The 20,578-nt window shown below is 49.0% G+C and overlaps 6 protein-coding genes across 6 annotated transcripts; 4 read left to right on the top strand and 2 right to left on the bottom strand.

Moving 5' to 3' along the window:
* Positions 1–1,013: 1,013 nt before the first annotated feature.
* On the top strand, positions 1,014–4,154 carry N7500_004916 (transcription factor domain-containing protein; the record flags this gene model as incomplete). Its single annotated transcript, XM_056676061.1, has 7 exons — positions 1,014–1,049; positions 1,144–1,277; positions 1,362–1,621; positions 1,682–2,178; positions 2,222–2,406; positions 2,459–2,998; positions 3,059–4,154. The coding sequence occupies 7 exons, from the start codon at positions 1,014–1,016 to the stop codon at positions 4,152–4,154; spliced, it is 2,748 nt and encodes a 915-aa protein (XP_056531061.1).
* A 363-nt stretch (positions 4,155–4,517) lies between these two features.
* On the bottom strand, positions 4,518–9,270 carry N7500_004915 (kinetochore-microtubule binding complex subunit SPC105; the record flags this gene model as incomplete). Its single annotated transcript, XM_056676060.1, has 5 exons — positions 4,518–5,281; positions 5,345–5,966; positions 6,018–8,536; positions 8,588–8,966; positions 9,028–9,270. The coding sequence occupies 5 exons, from the start codon at positions 9,268–9,270 to the stop codon at positions 4,518–4,520; spliced, it is 4,527 nt and encodes a 1,508-aa protein (XP_056531060.1).
* Positions 9,271–9,594: 324 nt separating this feature from the next.
* On the top strand, positions 9,595–10,535 carry N7500_004914 (40S ribosomal protein uS17; the record flags this gene model as incomplete). Its single annotated transcript, XM_056676059.1, has 4 exons — positions 9,595–9,769; positions 10,029–10,091; positions 10,152–10,327; positions 10,467–10,535. The coding sequence occupies 4 exons, from the start codon at positions 9,595–9,597 to the stop codon at positions 10,533–10,535; spliced, it is 483 nt and encodes a 160-aa protein (XP_056531059.1).
* A 710-nt stretch (positions 10,536–11,245) lies between these two features.
* N7500_004913 (uncharacterized protein) lies at positions 11,246–13,287 on the bottom strand (the record flags this gene model as incomplete). Its single annotated transcript, XM_056676058.1, has 2 exons — positions 11,246–11,776; positions 11,833–13,287. 2 exons carry the CDS (start codon positions 13,285–13,287, stop codon positions 11,246–11,248), a joined length of 1,986 nt encoding a protein of 661 aa, XP_056531058.1.
* A 1,541-nt stretch (positions 13,288–14,828) lies between these two features.
* N7500_004912 (ENTH domain protein) lies at positions 14,829–16,929 on the top strand (the record flags this gene model as incomplete). Its single annotated transcript, XM_056676057.1, has 5 exons — positions 14,829–14,876; positions 14,944–15,181; positions 15,240–15,430; positions 15,483–15,594; positions 15,650–16,929. 5 exons carry the CDS (start codon positions 14,829–14,831, stop codon positions 16,927–16,929), a joined length of 1,869 nt encoding a protein of 622 aa, XP_056531057.1.
* Positions 16,930–17,827: 898 nt separating this feature from the next.
* On the top strand, positions 17,828–19,846 carry N7500_004911 (uncharacterized protein; the record flags this gene model as incomplete). The annotated part of the gene is made up of 3 exons (XM_056676056.1): positions 17,828–18,500; positions 18,559–18,875; positions 18,932–19,846. The coding sequence occupies 3 exons, from the start codon at positions 17,828–17,830 to the stop codon at positions 19,844–19,846; spliced, it is 1,905 nt and encodes a 634-aa protein (XP_056531056.1).
* Positions 19,847–20,578: the final 732 nt, after the last annotated feature.

The raw sequence follows: 20,578 nt of genomic DNA, 5'->3' as shown, positions 1-20,578 counted from the left end.
GTGTCATAATCCATTTCGACCAATAGGTTGGATGATGGCATGACGTGCAGGGTAACCATGCTAACAAGCACTTATCGATGTCCGATGATCTAGCGGTATCAGGATGAGATACATCCTCGGGAATACCTAATCCTGCTGTGGTGCTGTGGTTATGAGATTCTGCCACCCGTGGACGAATTCAACCTGAATTGGTCATACGATATCACATGCCTGGACCCACGACCCACGGGTTTCGTTAGAGGCGAAAATTTCAGCTCGAGCTCTTTGGATCTTGATCTTGATATATGAATTGAGCTCATAATGAATGCCTTACCAGTAGTCAGGCGGTCGATCTAGAAATAAGAATGATAGAGTCAACATGAGGTATCAAGTACAGATCGATTGTTCTACAGCATCTACCATATACACTGCTCCCGAGGGCGGGAGATCCGAGCTGACTAAAAGACTTGTTCATTTCCCGATTGGCACAGTTTCACCCGGGCAGTCCTAGGGATAGCCTTCCGAGGTTTCTTCGACTCTAATTTATTCTAATCTATCGGCCTATGTGGGTCACGATGATATCAGGGCGCTATTAGTATATAAGATCCCAGCCTTTGGAGGTTTCCGATGTTTTCAATGTCTCGTTCTAGGAATAATCACATATAATATAAGCTGGGGTTTCCTGGATATATCCCCTATAAGTACTGCGTACTCCGTATAAATGTGCAAGGATAAGCCTGGGCACACCTGACCCCGCCCAAAAGTACCCCGGAAGAGCACACGGGATCCGTGAATCCCGATATCCGAGTGTGCTTTGATTATTCATCTTTTTTTCTCCTTGGAAGCTTTTCGTTCCCTGCAGATTATGAACATCCCATCAGAGATCGAAATAAGAATCGGTGATTTTCCGCTAGTCTTGGCCATTTCCGCTGGGGTGACTTTTTCACAAAGTCTTGGCACATTCATGACCCCGAGGCAACCCACAACCTTCGGTCAAGGCAATGAACCAGTCATTTTCGCATAGCACTTTGTCAATGGACACTGCCCCATGGAGAGCTCAACACTTGAGGGTGGGTTTAACTCGTCGTTCGGGAGTCCGCCATCCCGGTGGCCTCCGGTTTAGGGGGATCCAGCATTGCTAACGGGGATTACACGCCTATCTAGGCTTGCGAGAGGTGCCATCGAAAAAAGATCAAGTGTGAGATTGAGGGGTCTAATTTAGCTTGTGTGCAATGCATCCGCCGTAATACACAATGTGTGTTTCCGGTCCAGCATGAGAAGCGGGATGATCAGCAAAGGTACCGCGATATCCATTGTCATTTCAATCAACTTTTGATCACTCCCGATTTACTTTTCTTTCGTCGTAACTAATAATATCACAGTAGCGACGAGTACATCAAGTCTTTGAAAGACCGGCTCGTCAGGGTTGAGTCGCTGTTGAGAACGGCAGGCATTTTGCAAGAGGGCGACATGAGCCATGATGAGTTCTCCGATGAAGATGATGATGGACCAGCTAGTCCGGACATCTCATCTCTTTCCAGTCCAAAGTCAAATTTTGGGGTATGTCTTCGCTCAAGTTTTGGGGACATCGAGGGTACGCCCATCTTCCGGGCGGACGAAAGAGATGATTCTCGGTATTTCGGTAAGATAAAGGGGAACAGCCAATGTGATATAGAACCGCCGAGGCTAATTCGGCGGACAGGAAAATCCTGCTCATTATCAATTCTTTCACGAACAGGTATAGAATGGATCAAGAGCAAAACAGGCGATATCAGTTTCTTGCGAATTGTATCTCCTGAGTCCATCCATGAAAACCCCTGGAATCAATGGCGTCCAGATGTATTCCAAGATCTTTTTGCCTCGCATGTGTTCAAGCCTTTGCCCTCAAGGTCGGAGGTGTTCTCTCTTATGAAAGATTTCTTCCGGACGGCCAACCGTCTGTTTCCTATCTATCTTGAGTCGTCCTTTATGAAAATGGTCGAATGGCAATATACGCAGCAAACATGTGATGACGCTGCTCGTTGGGCCAATATCAACATGGTCATCTGCCTGGCATACGAATATCGATTCTCAAATGGCTCCAAGTCAGAGAAGGACAAAGAGAAGTCCCAGTTATACTTCAAAAACGCCATGTCTGTCTTCACCGAATTAGCCTTGAAACGCACCGACCTACTGAGTATACAAGCTTTGCTTAGCATGGTACGTCTCCTACGCCTTTGGCCCTTATATAAACATCTAACAGTTTGGCAAGTCGTTCTTCCTTCGGGGGAATTCTGGAACTCAATCAGCTTTACCTCTTATCACTGCGGCTATGCGATCTGGTCACCGAATGGGACTTCATCGAGATATCGCAAGGCCAGAACTCAGTCCGGCCGAACAAGAGGAGAGACGGCGAGTCTTTTGGGTTGCATTTGTCATTGATCAAAGGTGAGAAAGGTCCATCCAAATATCGATCTCTCATACTAAAGCAATGGTCCAGTACATGCCTAAGACTTGGGAACGCCCCATCACAACACCAAGATGATTTCGATGTCCCTCTTCCGGAAGAACTGGAGAGCGATAAGCATGGTGAAACTGCAAGCAACATTCCATTCTTCCGCCAGCTCTGCCGGATGGCGCTCATCAAGAGCCACATTTACAGTCGATTATACTCTGCTACGGCGTTAACGAAACCTCCCGTTGAAATATATAGGACGGTTAAAGAACTGGACGCAGAGCTTGAAGAATGGAAAGGGGAAAATCCAAGTCTCACTGAACCGGATATGAAACATACTGAACGCGACTTTCTGTTTGACTTTGCCTCCATTGGTCTCCATTTCGTCTATCAGAATGCCCTGATCATGATTCACCGGGTACCTATCTTTCTTAACTACATGATAACAGCCAGCAAGGAATCAGAAAAGGTCGTGGCGATCAGCAAAGCACATGCCTCAAAATCATCAGCCATTAGTTCACAGGCTGCGCGAGATACATTGAAGGTCGTCAATAACATGCCATGGGGAGATATCGCATGGACTTGGTGAGTGCAATGGTCTTCTCTTGATCTATATGGGTACCAATTCTCACACTTAAACCTCAGGTCATTACTATACTATGTCTTCCTGGCGGCATCAACATTGTTCTCAGGTATCCTGCGGAATACTCGACATTCAAAAGCCCGAGCCGACCTTCAATCCCTCAACATGGCCTCGCAATTCTTTGCAACTCTTGTCCCTGGCGATGGTCCAAATAATTACGCCGGTTTCATGACCCGCATGAGCGCAACCCTCGAACGCATTGCCAGGGTCGCCATCGAAAAAGATGAGAAAAGACCCCGCGCCCCAGACGATGAAGACCAAGAATATAAACCACCGGGAGCAAAGAGGCGCACCTCTCGGGCACAACCAGCACAGCCAGCACACCACCAAAGGCAGCACCGCCGACCCACAAACCTCCGCACAACAATGACCCCCGCCACAGCTCCGGGATATCCAACGTCAAGCACCGCCAACCCCAACAGAACGGACTTCAGTATCCCCGATACCCTAGAAGGCCTCCCTCCAGTCAATTCATTGGGCTACGTCGTTCCCATGAGCCCAGTGCCAGGCCCAGGCGACAATATCCAAATTGAGTCCCCATATCTCGCCAACCTACCCGGCACATACCCACCTCCAAACACAAACCTAGATGGCACATATCTCCACAATACAAGCGACAACACCTTCAACACACCACAAATCCCATCCTGGCAATTATCCAAAGACTATTCTACAACTACGGCTCAGGCCCAGGCCCAGGCCCCAGGACCGTCAGTCCTGACTCCCAACCCCATCACTTCGATCAACTCCCCAGACTCCTTCAGCAGCACCGCAAACTCAATCCCCGATTTCTTCCAGAACCCAATGAGTGGCGACTGGGGCCACGGTGGAAATATCTTCGCCGGACTCTTTCCAACGGAATACAGTTTACCGCCCCCAGCTCCAGCGGGCACTCAGCCTGCCGATGCATATCCCTCCATCCCGAACCTATCGGCTGATTCGTATATCCATGGTGCGCCTGGTATTGACAGTCATACCGCTCAAGCTGGTGGGTTCGATCCTCAGGCTCTGGGGTATGGCTATGCGCCGCAGGGTCAAGAAGATCCGAATCAGGGGGCAGATCCGGTCTGGCCTAATGGGTTTTTAGGGTTATTTTAGGGATAAAATGATGGGGGTCTCTTTTTCGGGTTTTATTGATCTTGTTAGCGTTGTCTTTACCCATGGTTTCCGAAATTACGCCGTCTCTGCTCTCTTCTTTGTATATGTTTTAGACTGGACTTACGAGTGTTAATGTAACCACATACTGGTGTATAATAGAAACAAGTCAGTCAGTGAATGTCAAAATAAAAACTAGGTATAGAAAGAACGCCCAGCCAGATCCCAAACTTGAGATATCCCATTGCCCTGCGCCATTGAACCCAAAGGCATGCAAAAGATTCCCCCTGCGCCTCTCTTCCCAAATCCCAGACCTAACCCATCCCCGTCCAATAGACAAATCATAAAAGAATAAATATTCGAAAACTAGAACACAGATCCCGTGAGCGTGCGCACTGCCTTGCACCACTTGCCATTCCCTAGCTGAAGATCTTCTTCCTTTCCCCGATCAAGGCATTTGCCAAGGATGCCTTGCAGCTCCTTATCTGAAAGACCGGACTTGTTGCCTGTACCGAAACCATAGACCTTCGTCGCCAAGACGTCAATATCAAAGTCTAAGAAACCGACAGTATTCTCTGCCCTGGTTTTATGAATACGGGTACAGACAGTGAAGTCAACGTCAATTCTCTTGGCAATGGTGTCCTTTGAATCAGCACCCTTGTGGCCAGGTGTAGAGGCGGTTCCATTGCCAAGAAGCGTGCAGCGTGTGCGTAGAGAAAGAGAGCCGTTGTCAGGCTTAGATAGGGTGAGGCGGGTAACACCACAGAATTCCAGCATGCGCGCTTCGTTCTCTAGCCCGACTGTGCGGTCCCATGCACTAGAGATGAAGTGCAAGAGCTGCTTAGGTGCGACAGTGGATTGCTGGATGGTAGTCAGGTGGTGCTGTAGCGAGTGGAGGACTAAAGATGCAATTGGAGAGATGTTGGCATTCTTTCGGGAAGCCAGTTCCATCGGGTAGTTCTTCCCATCGCTTCTACCGCCGTTTTTGGAGGCAAAAGCTCCAGGAAAGAAATCTAGTTCGAGTTGGTCCCGGTAACCCATCTTCAATAAAGGCCCCTTCGCGGCATCCGAAGGAGTCGAGGCTGAAACAATCGACCAGCCGGTTTCTTGCTGAATCCGGTGGACAGAGGCTATTTTTTCTGGTCAGTATCACACCCACGAAAGACTCCATAAGGGAGGAACAAATATCTCACCCTTCAATTCATTGATCTCTCGGGCACTCCACCCACGGCACTCTTCCTTCACACGCTCTGCCTCCTGGATTTGAGCCAGAAATTCATCCCGCATTTCGGCACCCGCCTCGATGAAAGTCGTCTTCTCATGAACTTCTTTCTGCAACTGCTCAAGTTCCTGTCTTTTGGCTGCAATTTCGGAGTCCACCTCAGATAGCTTGCCGCGCGTGCTACGTAGCTCATCCTGATCACAATTTTCCATCTCATGCATCAACTTTTGTAGGTCAGTTGCCTCCTCCGCGAGAGAGGCGTGCTTCTCCACGAGTAGCGGCACGCTTCTGTTGAGCAACTCTTCTCGCTCAGATAGCAAATCGTCGTCTGCTTTCATTTCATCCACGTGACGAATGAGCCCTTCTTTCAGACCCTCCAGCAACTTCATCCGCCATTCGTACCATGTAGCCTTACTCAACAGGCGGGCATGAGTCTTAACGTTTCGGAATTGATTATCCATGATCACTCGGATATCTGGCGGCGCGGTGGCATACTCCTTGAAGAGAGCTGGATTCTCGGCATATGTTTCTGCCTCTATAGAGCGAATCACTTGCCGACCTTCGGAAATATAAGATTTCAACTCCCGACATGACTAGAGACAGTGTGAGCAGCAATTAAGGTATGCGGATATGGTAAATCTTACATGCTGGTAGAGTTCAAGCATTGGCACTGTACAAAAGCCAGCTGCCACGCAATCATCAAATGTTATGGACCCCGGTTTAGGCATGTTCTCACCAGATGGTCGTGTCAGTTTCTTGGCGGCACTGCCAGGGGCAGTCGTGTGTCGTCTCTTTGTTGTAGTTAGTTCCATGAAATGAATATTGGTCATTTTCAGGAAGTCCTGCAACTGAATAGGCTCAATTTCCACGGATGGTTCTTCGACGGGGGGGTTCTCGTCTTCTACTTCTTTTTCTTCTTCTGGTTGCTGAGAATCAGAAGCAATATGGAGAGCATCAATCCCATGCTTGAGAGGAGTTGTCGAGGGATGAGAAGCCCTCGACGGTTGCTGGGAAGGCGTGGTGCTACCCCTAGGAGGCGATGAGCTAGCAGCTCTACGGACGGGCGAAAGCATCGACCGCCCGACATTGCCCTCTTTGAACATCGGTGCCGGCAACTTCACACCTTTGACAGGGCTGACATTGTGGCCGCGCAGTCGCTTGGGTGAATTCTCGAATTCATCTTCATCAAGATCCAGCTCGACTGGGCGTTTTCCTAGAACTCCACGAGCAGCCCCAACATGAAGACTCTTGCGACTGCCAATCCTACTCTTCTTAGGGCTCAGATTTGAGATCATGTCCTTCAAGTTTGAGGTTACACCCCGATCTGACTGCGATCCCGCGATATTACCATCTTCTCGAAGTTCCTCTTGTTCGCGATCACGTTCTTCCTCGGCCTGCATTTGCAGGGGATCCTCAAAACATACACCAGATTGGGGCCGTTCTTGTGGAACGAACTGGGGCGTACTATCTCCAAGCGACTGGCGCGTATCAAGTAAGGCGGCCACTCGAGGAGATCCAAGACCTTCTTTGTCGATCCCTAAACCAGAAGAGCGGCGTCTCTCGCGTGGTTGTAATTTGAAGAGCGGGGTCGACTCTCCGGTTGCTATGTTATGTTCGAACAGGCTTTGGCGTAGAGACTTCCGCTTATCTGTTGATTGCTGGAGTTCAGGCTGGAAGAGCTTCTTCGGCGAAGCACTCCTGAAAGTAACATTGCTAGATGGGGGTGTCTTGCTTGGGGTGGTAGGTTTCGCTTTAGGTGTGGACTGTTTGGGCGGAGTCAATGGCTTGGTGTTGGGTGATCGTTGCCGACGGGCTGACCTAGGCATTTCCAACGATCCTAGGTTGGAGCTACGCCGGGAAGACCTAGCCCGCACGGCTGCTAGACTGGGGCTCCCAGTTTCGGATGCAACAGCAGCAATTTGATAGGCCAAGGGTGATTTAGCAGGGGACTTGTTGGGAGACTGCCGAACATTGTCTTGGAAAGGCGAGCTAGCAAGCTGACCCGAGTCTGTTTCAAGCTCCATCATCATTTTCGCGTGCACTTTGTCATTGGCTTCGATCCCTGACTGTAAGATACCACCAATAGCACCAGTTATCTCCATGTCCATACCATCGTCAGACTCATTGTCTTGGCCGGAGTTCATGTGGTCAGCGTTTGAGGCATAAATAGGTTGTTGGTTACCCAAGATTTTGCCAACAGCCGAAGTGAATTCCATTGTCATTCCTTCGTCCTCATTGCCAATTTCAGAGAACTTTGATGGCGAATCATTATGCGCGATGCCACCGACGACAGTGGTCATCTCCATGGTTTGATCTCCGTAATTAGATTCTTCTGCCATGGACTGGCGACGAGCTGTGCTCTGGCGACGGCCGGGAGACTTGCCAAGAATGCGTCCTACGGCATTCGTCACGTCCATGCTGAGGTCTTCGTCCTCGTCAATATCATCTGATTCTGGCAACCCTTGCGTAGTGGCATTATTGGATGGGTCGATGTTCTCCTCATCATGTCGTGCGCTGATATCTCCCCAGTCAAAGCTTTGTCTTTGGCCCTTTTTGATCCAGGGTTGGAAGGCACCAGTTATTTCTTGATCCGCAATTTCCATTGACATCTCTCCGTCCTCATCGATCTCAGTTCCTGCTTCCTTTGCGGCCTGGCGCAGTGCTTCGTTGAGTCTAGCACTAGAGCTTGAGCTAGAAGTTACATCTGATTGAACACTGACGCCTGAGCGCGCGGTCATGTCATCCATGCTCATTGCAGTGCTCTCAGCATCGAATCCATCGTCGGACCCAGAAGAATCGCCATCGTCCTCGTCTTCTCCAGCCATGCTTTGGGCACCGGTGTCTTCGCTTCCTACCGAGCTTCCGCTAAAAGGACTTGAAGATAAATCCGGGAGGCCATCATCGCCACCGGTTGATGATGAGCGACTTCTTATCTGGTCCAGGTCCTGTGTGCGGACAGGGGAGAATCCGAATTCGGACTCCGCTGGTGAAGATGGGACATCTTTGGTGGGCGAGGGAGGGGCGGGTTGGTTCTGGGAGTTTGTAGCAGCAGATGCGCGTCTCGTTGAGTTCGCAGCAGAGGAAGAGGTCGAGTCGTCCGGAATCTCCACCACGTTCCAGGTGTGTAGGGTTGCCTCGGGGGCAAAGGATACTCGGCGATTTGCTGTATGTATGTGTCAATATTCGTTTCCATGGTCAAGTTGAACACACGAACCCATTGATTTCCTCCGCGCCGCTCGTTTCTCTAGAATATTCTGTCGTTCTCGATCTTTGCGCTCCTGTTCATCTCGCTCCTTGGTGGCGGCCATCTCCTCACGAATGGCAGAAGTCGCATTGAATGTGTCAAACGGATTCGCCGTGTCGTCATTGTCATGATTTGACATGGGAGGTCCTGGTGTTGCTTTGAAGTCGATCAGGAGACCCTCTTTGGCTTGATTCATCTGGCTCTGTACATCCATCGTGCCGTCATGAGTCGGTTGTTCACTACGAGCGGGTGTGCGTCGGCGCGTTTCTTCGAATGTAGGGATGGTTCGCACTGGAGAAACAGGAACCGTAGGTTTGAGAATGGACTTTAATGGGAAAGAGGCTGTAGACTATAGATATTTGAGTCAGAATTGTTTGCATATGCGCACGTGGTATTCGATTGGTAGCTACCTGGCGACGATTGCCGTTAGAATTCTGGAGCGCATCAAGTCCACCAGGCCCCAAACTCTTGCTCCGAGACTTCTTGTTTCTCATGGCGGGCTTTGCATTATTAGAAAATGGCTGAGTTGTATCAATATCAGTTGTCGCATTCTCCTTGTCCAAACCAGACGTCATCCTAGACCGCGGGACATGAGCGATGGACCGACGAGTTCGTGGCGGTCGCAAAGCCGCTGAGTCTGGTCGAGTGGACATTGTCGGCGATTGAATCGGCGCATTTACAGATCCATTCAAGATTGCATGTTTCTCAGTTCCGAACGTTGAGATATCTAAATCAAACAGGGCTCAGACCTGTAATCTGCTCCTATCGCACCTACCCAAAGCGCGTTGCCTCCGCAATCACGTGATGTAAACAAAAGCGCAGAGCCCTAACCCCAATTAGCCTAGTCCCGATCGGGACTAGTGTCGCACACTACGAATTACCAAAGATTCTGACGGACAACCAATCTTCCTCATCTTCGACAGCCGCCAACCCGACATTTCTTCGACACCGCTTCCTCGTCGAACAACACCGCAAAAATGGCCACCGAGTTGACCGTCCAGTCGGAGCGCGCTTTCCAGAAGCAGCCTCACATCTTCCTTAACACCAAGGCCAAGGCTTCATCCAAGAAGACTGCCCAGGGCCGCCGCTGGTACAAGGAGGTCGGTCTCGGTTTCCGTACCCCCAAGACCGCCATTGAGGGAACCTACATCGGTATGCACGACCTTCGTTGAGATTTTATTCGAAATATGGTGGCGGAATATATGGGTGGGTGGTCTTTTCACGGGTACAAACAGCGAATGGAGGATCGCATGGAGCAGCTGAAGGGCCTGGGATCTCCGTCGTTTTCCTCTCGCCAAAATTCGCATTCAATACTCGAACTTTTTAACCTCGGAAAGACCACTCATGCCGAAGAAATATCCGCATTCACCAACTATGTCAGATCAGATTACTTATTTTTGAACCTTTACAGACAAGAAGTGCCCCTTCACTTCCCAGGTCTCCATCCGCGGCCGTGTCCTCGTCGGCAAAGTCGGTGAGTTGAATCAGAACACTCTCTACATGACAAGCAGATTCACTAACGAATTAACCACAGTCTCCACCAAGATGCACCGTACCCTCGTCATCCGCCGCGAATACCTGCACTACGTCCCCAAGTACAACCGTTACGAGCGTCGCCACAAGAACCTGTCTGCCCACGTCTCCCCCGCTTTCCGTGTTGAGGAGGGTGACATGGTTACCGTCGGCCAGTGCCGTCCTCTCTCCAAGACTGTACGTTCATTTTTGATCCTTGTCAATGTTCGCATGGTTGTCTGCAAATGCACGCACTATCGATCTACTATCACACCGAATTTGACATTCCATATTTTCTTGCTATTAACTTGATAACTGACTGGAAATTTTACTACAGGTCCGCTTCAACGTGTTGAAGGTTCACGCCAAGACCTCCCGCGCTGTCAAGTCTTTCTCCAAGTTCTAGGTTAATCAACCGGGTGTTTTGAAGGCGAAGGAAGCGGTATGGACTGGATATACGGGAAGTTCTTGGATGGGGGTCGGGATAGTTTATGAGTTTCCATGTCCCAGATACCTCGCTGATGAATGTGTATCCACGCAAAAATCAAAATGATTTGTTCGGCTCTCCTGCGATGGAAATTGTACAACAACTATGGTACAAGGCAAGATTTGACCAGGAATGGCAATCTGCACAGAGCAGCCTCTCAATGCGCATCTCGAGTTTATCTCCTGCTCTTCCTAAGTCTTACATTGATACAGTAGGGCCCCAGTATGTGTCCTGGTAGTGCTAAATCACATATCCAAGGGTTTGGTTGCGCTGTCAGTAGGCGTGGTTTTATATCAAGTCGAGTGTTTACTGGTACTTTATATTTAGTTGGTTTGCATAAAACATACTTGTCTACGTAGATAGATAGAATGTTAAATAGCCCGCTTTATTCACTTCATTCGAGGATGCATGTACTATGTAGGTGTCTAGAGGTGTAGATGAAATGCTTACAGTCCTGACATTTGCCAGGAAGTCTTCATTCAAATAATATTGCAAAGGCATACTGGCATCTGAATTGGGAATTCTGGTCTTCACACGGCTGCGAGGAATAACGTTGTTCAACGTTCTCTTCCACACCAAGCACGGGATATCTGTCCATGACTTTTCACATATCATTCCCAATTCCCGCACTAAGGCCAGTGTCGGAACTTTTCAAAGAAGTCCATATCCGTCTGGCCATTGAGTAGAAGATGGTGGGTAGCTCTGTTCTCATGAGAAGATTGCGGCGGACGGGTCTTCGTAGGTGTGTCAGGATACATGTATGGATCGTCATCCGATGGCCAGTCCCGCTGCAATGCACACTGTGAACTAGTCTCTTCGTTATCAGAGGTGAGATCAATCACCTCTTGACCTTGTGTCTGCTTTGGGGGGTCTTCAACGCCATAATCCTCGGGGAAAATCCCACTCGACAACGTCTCATGCGTCGAGAACTTTCCCTCGTCGTCAGTCTCTGGATCATCACACATCGACATGGATCGAGACTTGGTCATGCCTTCTGACTCAGAGGTACTTTCTGAGTCTTCATCAGTCTCAGGCGGCTCGTAGTCTATATCGGAGTCCCTATTAGACGAGAAATGCATCTTTTGGGGGGTCTTTTGGGGTGTGGGCCATGGAGCCTCGCTTTCAGAATCCGACAACTCCTCGGGAAGATAGGGGGAGGGCTTCGAATTCCATTGAGTAAAAGAGCGATCTCTTTCTTATGTCTCCAACCCCATGCCTTGGCAAACTCATATGCTAGGTTCTCCCAGTGGATCACTGGGACTTGGAGTAGAGTCAGTAGTTTTGCAAGCGTTCGACCAGATGGAAAAGGCAACTTTCTTCTCAGTGCCAGCATCTCACGCAGCATAGCATTACAGCGTGGGACGCTGTGGATCAGTGGAAGCTGTATCAGACGATTGATGTCGCGGTGGGACTGTGTGATTTGTTGGAGACTAGCAATCTCCACGGTGTAAGCAATTGCCTCCGTTGGGATACTACCCCATATGAGAAATTCCCCAAACCCCTTCCACCCGTTTATCACTAAAGTCTTCATACGAACTGCCAGTGGATAAGCGTTGAATACTTTGGTCTCCAGCTTTGACGTGTCGATAACGGTCAATATCGCGCCCTTTTGGCCAGCAATTGCGCGGTGTAGAGGCGACAGTGGAGACTGGGAGGTGGAGATAAATGGTGTCTTGACCTCCTGCTTAGTGACATGGCTCTCAAAGAGGCTTTCAAATCGGCTCTGGGGAATATCTTCTGGATTGAACCATTCAGAATCGCAGAAAATTCCGGCCAGGAAGTGTGTTCTCGAGTTGACCCCTTGGGAGTCACAGTTTGACCAGCGAAACAGTAATGGTGGCAACTTATCTCGGGGAACGCCCTGCATGGCCATGTCGTGGTCATGGTGGTGGCCTTGGTGGTGATGCTGCTGGTCCCAATCTTGGTGCCCTGCGTGCTGGTACTGAGGCTGTTGGCTTTGGTCGGGGTTGTTGTTTTCCTTGGGGTTATTGCTCATTCTGCTCTGGTCATCAATACCATCCACCTCGTCAATTGTCACACCATGGCTACACCACAGACAAGCCTTCCCATGGCTTGTGACCACCGACACGTCGTTTTCCACGAAGTCGATATCCTCCAGAGAGTCGGTCCGTTCTCGGCTGTGGCCGACAGTCATCGTGATACTGCCACTGCTTTGGTCATCACTTCCGGCAAAAGGATGACTCGTCTCCTCTTCTCTTTGCTGGCGCAATGGAGATGGCATGTGATAGGGTGTCTCGTGGGGGTACTCAGTTCTTGGTCCCACGACCACTGTCACTCGCGTCCGCCATTGAGTTGTGTCAATGTCGTCTTCTATCTTGTCAAGAAGGGGAAGGCGTAAATCGATTGCCGTAGACTTGATCTGCTGGATTATGCTCTTCCATTCTCTGTTCATATTGAACTCTGTATCTCGATGGACATGAGACCAAACAAGGTCACCAGTGTTTCTCATCCAGATCCACTGGGCGTGGAGTGTCCTTTCTGGAATAGATCGATTAATCCCACGTTTTTTCAGATTGTCTCGAAACATTGAGAAGAAGATCTCCTCTTTCGCTTTCTTGCCACATCGGAAGAATCGGTAAATACAACAAAGAGCTTGGCGCATTGGGATGTCCCATCGAAGCTTCAGCTTTTGGGGAGGACGGCTTTCCATTTTCAACAAAATGAGGAGAGCAGAGAGACAGGGTCTCAGGGTAGGAAGCTATAAGAGGTCAAATATTGGAGAAATGAAAGCTGGTTCTGATGGCCGGGGACTTGGTCATGTAGAAGGTGAGGGCTGGGGGTGATTGAAGAAGGATGAGAGTCAAAAGAGTCGAAAGAAGAAAAGTGAGAGAGATTTGAGGCAAACAAGAAAAAAGTTATATCATTTCTGAGGCTCGGGCTTAGAAGAGAAAGGGGAGAGATCTGTAACTCATCCCTCGAATAGTGTGGGAATATATTCGGTCTCATTGTATGCGAGTATTCTTTTCTTCCAAGGAGCTAGAAAATAGCGAAGCTGATTTACTATCTTTAGCATGGCAATAGGTCTGATCATATTGCCTCTTTCCCAAAGCTCTCTCTTGTATTGAGGTAACTTGGAAGGTGAAGATTTCACTATACCAGGTACGCTTTTGCCTGCCTCTGGCGGATGATGCAGTACCAGATGCTCGCTTTTCGGCTAAAGGGTGATGAATACATAAGTATATAAGCTACCGATATTTATCATATCTCTGAAAATTAAAATTGTGTAGACCTTTCTTGTAACTTAAAGCTGACTTGGTTTTAGCATAATCACCTAACGAGTATATATATACACTTGCATCTATCTACACTTTGTCCTTAGTCTTCCATTTGCCTAGTTGACCTGAAGAATGAGAATAATGTCTTTATATTTCCCTTTTCATAATTAAGTACCTTGGAAAATTAAAAGCATGTTACTTTGTAGTGTTTCTCTTGCAAATGCAATGCAGGTTCCCTATGTATGACTACTTCCCAGCTTACTTCTGGCCACTGAATATCTACATTGTATTTTATTGGGAAAGGTATTCTAGATACTTAACACGTAGGTAAGGCCTCATTCTTCAAAGTTCAAATATTATGATTCCATGAAAACAGGCAAGTCTTGCTGCTATACCTAGATGGATAGAAATAAGATTACAAAGATTTAGCTCCCATTGCCAATAACCGATATATTTGAGATATTTTCATCTAATTCTAGTCTATATATCTCATTGTCTTTCATATACAATCCAATACATCCAAGTTCGATAGTATATAGTCCTACATATGTATACTACTCCGTGCACACGCGGAACTGCCAACATACGCTAGTCCCAATTTGGGTTGCCTTTAGGAACACTCCGCCCCAGACTCCCTTTACCCTCTTGAGACTATCGCCTCTTACTATCCTTACCCCCTCCGTTTGCTTCTGAGCTCATTTTAACTCTGTGATTTGCATTTTTTGCCAATCCCCATCCCGACAATTCCGATCGGACTTTGAAGCCCTCCCCTAGAAACTGCCCACTTTCCTCAGGCTTACAGCATGGCTCAATGAGCCACGTCATGAGCGATACGGATGATTGAAGAATTTCCCAGACACTACAAGGGCATTGATTCTTGGAGCAGGCTCTCCAGTCCTTCCCCGCTGTCTTTTGACAGGTCTACATTCTCCTGAGCCATCGAGAAGCTGGGCACCGATTCGCGACTTTTTGAACCATGCCTGGAGGATTTGAGAAGTCAGTAAAAGGGGCTACAAAGCTCAAGGTCAGTCTAAAATGCTACGTGAATTTCTCTCTAAATATGACAATTATTAACTATCTGGCATGCACAGCTCGCGGCCCCTAAATCCAAATACATAGAGAATATTCTTGTGGCAACTCACACCGGCGAGGCAGGAGTCGCAGAGGTATTCCGAACCCTCCAGATACGACTCCGAGACTCGGCATGGACCATTGTCTTCAAGGCGCTCATCGTCCTGCATCTCATGATCCGAGAGGGTCAGCTGGACGCGGCGTTGGGATACTTGTCCGATAATCCAAAGAAAATTGCGCCCAGCAATTTCTCTGAAGGTTAGACCGATACTTTCCCTATGTGGTCATGAGCGCAATTTACTAATTGTTTTTGCAGCCCAATCGCAGGGTCATAACATCCGACGGTACGCCGAATACCTTATCACACGCGCCAAGGCGTTCGAAGCCTGCAAGACGGATCATGTACGAAGCGGACCGGGACGGCTGAAGAGAATAGGCGTGGACAAAGGTCTATTGAGGGAGACTGAAATTGTACAGAAGCAAATTCGTGCGTTACTGCGGTGTGATGTGGGTGAATTCAAAGTTTCTTGTCTTGTTATTTGTGACTAACGTCGTATAGCTATTGACGGATGAGCCTGAAAACGAGATCAGTTTGACCGCATTCCGTCTGCTCACACTTGATCTATTGACTTTATATTCAGTCATGAATGAGGGCACAATCAATGTTTTGGGTAAGTCAGCAGCCACTCCACAGATCGGCATTAGTCTAACTTTATACCCCAATAGAACACTACTTTGAGATGTCACGGCCGGATAGTGTACGTGCTCTGGCAATCTACAAGACGTTCACAAAACAAACGGAAGAAGTGGTTCAGTTCTTGGGAGTGGCAAGACATTTCCAGTCTGCCACACGCCTGGAAATCCCAAAGCTCAAGCATGCATCCACAGACTTGGCGCGCCTTCTTGAGGATGATCTGAACGATCCTGATTTTGATCTTCGCCGACGGGAGTACTTGGCCAAGAAGGGTGTTCGCGCTCCACCGAGCATGGAAGCCAGTGCGACGTCAGATGCATCAAAGCCAATGCACACCCCACCCATGTCAAACCCGGCGTCAAACCCACCCAAGCAGCCTGAACAATCGAAGCCACCCCCTGTGGATCTAATCGACTTCTTTGATTCAATTGAACAGAATCAGCAGCCAATGGGGCAACAGAACACAATGCAGTACCAACAAACAGGGTTCCAGCAGCAATCCCAGCAGCCATTCTATCCCCAGCAGACTGACTTCCAACAACAACCTCAGACGATTCAGCAGCAGCCTTTGGCAACTGGATATGGCCAGCCGACCCAATATGGAGCGCCCTATCAGGCACAGGGCCCAAACAATCCATTTGGGCAGCATCAGCAGCAACAACAACCACAACAACCGCAGCCGCTTCAGGCTATGCCAACTGGCGCTGGATTTGGAGGGTACTCTCCACAGCCGCAACAGTATGGTTTCCAGTCGCAACTGGCTCCTATTCCTCAACAAGGCATCGCCTCATTCCCTCAACAACAACAGCAGCAGCAGCAACAACAAGCACCTCAGGCTTTGCAGCCATTGCAGCCCCAGCACACCAATCCGTTCCGCCAGTCAATGATGCTCAACTCTTCCACCGGCGCTCAGCCACCCGCCGCCCCGCTATCGCGACAGAATACGAACCCATTCGCGAGACGACTTTCCACTGCAACCCCGCAATATAATCCTCCAAATGATCAATTCCAGCCTGCGCAATCCCCACAAGTGCAGCAGCTTCCTCAGCCTCAAGCGCAGCCGATCCAGCCACAGCGGACGGGAACCAACCCTTTTGCACGGGCCTCTCCTGCTCCGCAGCAAGCTCTTCACCCCCCAGCGGCCACTCCCTTGCGGCCTAATCCAACTGGCAGCACCAACCCTTTCCGACAGAGTCAGTTTATCAATCAGCAGACCGGACAGGGTTGGCAAAACAGTGGGCAGAGTGGTACACTAGGTGGATTAGAACAGCTGGACACGGTGCCGATCTTCCCGCGCCCCGGCATGACCTAAAGTCCAACACTATTTGCATGGCCTCGGAATGAAACCGACGGCCGTTAGATTATCTTCCCTTAACTATCTCATTTCTATCTCACTTGTTCCCCAACCCCTCCCCATCGAGTAGTTGTTTCCGTGTATAGGTCTCTGATAGAACCTTGCTTACATCGTAGGTCGTATATTGTATCTCAAATCATGTCGGTCATTACCATGGCAACTTCGAATTCAATATCGAAGGCAATTGTCCAATAAAGAATGAAGGTCAAGAACTTACAAACTCTCGGCATGCGATAGCTGGGAATCTTCAGTTGCGCCAGTCTCGGGGCTATATGTCTTTAACACATTTAAGGCTAGTGCTGACAGGGGTGGAAAATCTTGACTTGACGTCTAGGGCTGTTGGGAAATATTCAACGATCTTATAGGGGCCAAAATGTCGATCATTTATTATATCGAGCTATCTCTGGATACTCCGTACGGAGGACTCCGTACATTGTGGAGTGTTTCAGGTTTTTTTGCGATGATCATACACCAAGTCCAGATGTCTAATACACACATGTCTTTTTGTTCCAACACATGATAGAATAGAACTCTCGGTGAATAATCCCCTATATGTACGGAGTATACCTGTATATGAATTTTTTTTTTTATTCAAGGTCAAGTGGAGGGAATTGTTGAGTCAGACCGTTTTAGAAAGGGGGAAGATTGACCAAATGGAAAAAATCGATCAATAAAAAAAGAGTGAAACTCCACAAATCCTCTTGACACTTCTTATCCTTGACAAGCCCCTTAAATCCTCACCAGTTCCACTAGAGCTCTCCAAGCGGAGCCATGTGAAGAAGCCCCAAATATTTCTACCCCGCCGGTCCCGAAAGGCAGTTTGTCCTTTTTCTAAACCTCCTACCATATAAACTCGATGAACCCCAACTTGCCTTACGAGCAGACCTTGCCCGTGCTGTCTCGGCCTACGTGGGATCCGACCTCTCCCTATACTACTTTCGATCCTATTGTACCCGTGACCTCACAGACACCTCTAGCTCCTGCCCCTCCTAGTCGCAAAACAACGAGGGTACGCAAACCCCGTAAAAACGGCAATGTATCTACAGGCAAATCAACGTTATTTTGGGTCAACAGTGATCAACAAACTGCAGCGGCAGGCACGACGGACGAGACCCTAAAGCGAATTCGGTCCCATGTGATGTCCGAGCATAATCGCAAGAAGCGGATGGAGAGCACGGAACAGTACAATAAGAGCAAATGGAAACACGCACCTTATCAGCCACCGACGAATGCTGGGGCACTCATAACTGCTGAGCCTGTCCGTCCGTCTATTAGCTCGTCCGCCAGCTTGTCCGGTAGTCAAGTCGCAGACGAACAAGAGTTAGAACAGGTCGAGGGGCTTGTTGCTTCAACAACTGTTGGATACCCTGCCACACAGGCGGCAATATGGGACGACGGTGACTCTCGTGGGACGGTGGCCTACCCTGCTAGCCCGTCTGCATGGTCTTACGTGGGACAAGGAGCTAATGATCCTTTCCATACTGGACATACACAGCTCACAGATAGAATGATGCGACACCTGCGAGTCTGTGAGTGTCAAGCCCGATCATGATATGGTAGAAAGTTTGTATACTGACACAGGTATAGTCCTCTGGGATCTAACACAAGAAGCACACCCATTACAAACGCGATACAAGCCTAAACTGCAGGCGCATTGGGCGTCCCTGATTCAGCGGGATCCAGCCATTCTGCACGCAACGATTTGTATGGCTAGTTCCAATGATGCTATGCGTGCAGGCGAGCTACCCATTCGAGATCCAAATCAAAAGCGGAGCCAGTTGGTGATCGACACGTTCCACCATCGTGGTGAGACTATTCGATTGGTTAACGAGGGCCTCTCAGACCCGGTCAAGGCTTCCAGTGATGTTTTGATTGCTGCGGTTTCTACGTTACTGACAATCGAAGTGAGTACATCCTACGAATCAGGATTGTGATTCCTAGAGCTAATACACGATTGTAGATTGCGTCGGGAAACCCCGATTATCTCAAAATCCATCTGGCAGGTTTACGACAGATGATCGCACTGCGAAAGAACTTTGACGACGTTCCTTCAGACGTCCGGTTCCAAATCTCATGGTCAGTATACCCCTTCTGTGCACAATTAGAGACAAAGCTTGCTAACTTCGCGATTAGGACTGATATCCGAGTTGCTTGTATGGCCCACGCCAGACCTATATTCCCCTTTATCCGCTACACCCGCCCAGCGCGATTCTCTCTCATCCCACCCAATGACGACGTAGCATTACTCTCCACCCGCCTCTTCCCTCTACTCAAAATCCCCGGCATTTTCGGCGAAGCCATGCCACAAATCGTATATGATCTCCTCGAGCTATCCTGGTATGCTGAATGGATCAAAGGCAACACTGGGTACAAAGAGTTCAACGAGGAGACCGAGGACTACTTCAACACGGAAGTGCTGCACGTAGAATATCAACTGCACACAGACCGATATACAGCAACAGGTCAAGTAAAGGGCGACAACTCCATCGAGGGCTGCACCCGTCTCGCTTTACTGCTGTTCCACAACAGCGCCATCTGGAATTTCTATCCAATGATCGGCCAGTTACTGCCTAAGCCGATCCAGGCTCTGCGCATTGCCCTTGAGGCGACCATCCCCTCGGGGTTATTCGCGCTCTGTCGCGACCTGCTCCTCTGGCAGCTTTTCATGGGTGCAGCTTGCAGTCTCACCCTGCCGTCAGAGCGGGCCTTCTTTGTATCTGAACTGGCCAATGCTGCGCGGCTGCAGGGGATCCGGTCGTGGCAGGAGGCCCGTGCTATCTTGCTCGGCTTTTTCTATGTCGATCGCATTCACCTGCCTATGCTTCGTCAGATATGGGATGAGGGTCATTTGCAGGTAGAACCCCCGGCAGTATGAACTTGGCTACTTGGCTCTGCCGTAATTGGTCCATTTTGGTGAAAGCTGGTTATATACAGTCTTTTCCTCTCGGTATATTCTCAGGGTTCGGACTAGCCATCTTGCTGTCTAGCCTAGTGAAGATACAATGTACACATAGTGTTATTTCCAATGATTGATGACTACTCTCCGAAATAGTTACCTAGGTACATCCTATCTACCTAATTGGTTACTTGAAGCCAAATACACTTATCACTCCGTATTACTACCTAGGTACTCAGTCACTTAGACAAAAAGTATAACGCCATCTCGACCTCAAACAGCCAAGATACCAAGCCCCCTGACAAGAACCCCTCAAGCACACAATTATTCCGACCAAACCCGATGCATACTTCGTCCATTCTCGGCAGTGGGCGATTATCATTTCATAGAGATAAGCACGGCATCCCGATATCCGAACATTCTCCGTTCATCCCTGCATGCAACGCTGATACGTCGCAAAAGCCCCCGCCGAGCGCGCACCGAGTTTCCACCGAAAAATGGACGGCGTTCACTCGGCGATGCGTGGCGATTTTGGATAGAAGCTGCAGGTGCTTCCTAGCTTGCTTGGCTTATTCGGTTGCCTGGTTTGATTTTTCGACCTCATCTCAGCCCTCTTCGTTTTTCTCATCGTTGGATTGGAGATACACGTTCTAATTGAGAGGAAATTATATTCGAAAGTGTCATCAACATGTACAACATTGTGTTTGAGAA

Source organism: Penicillium coprophilum (assembly GCF_028826855.1).
Source record: "Penicillium coprophilum strain IBT 35676 chromosome Unknown utg000004l_segment0_segment0, whole genome shotgun sequence".
Classification (NCBI taxonomy): Eukaryota; Fungi; Ascomycota; class Eurotiomycetes; order Eurotiales; family Aspergillaceae; genus Penicillium; species Penicillium coprophilum.
Note: the sequence above shows the minus strand (reverse complement) of the source record. Positions and strands in the feature narration are given on the sequence as shown.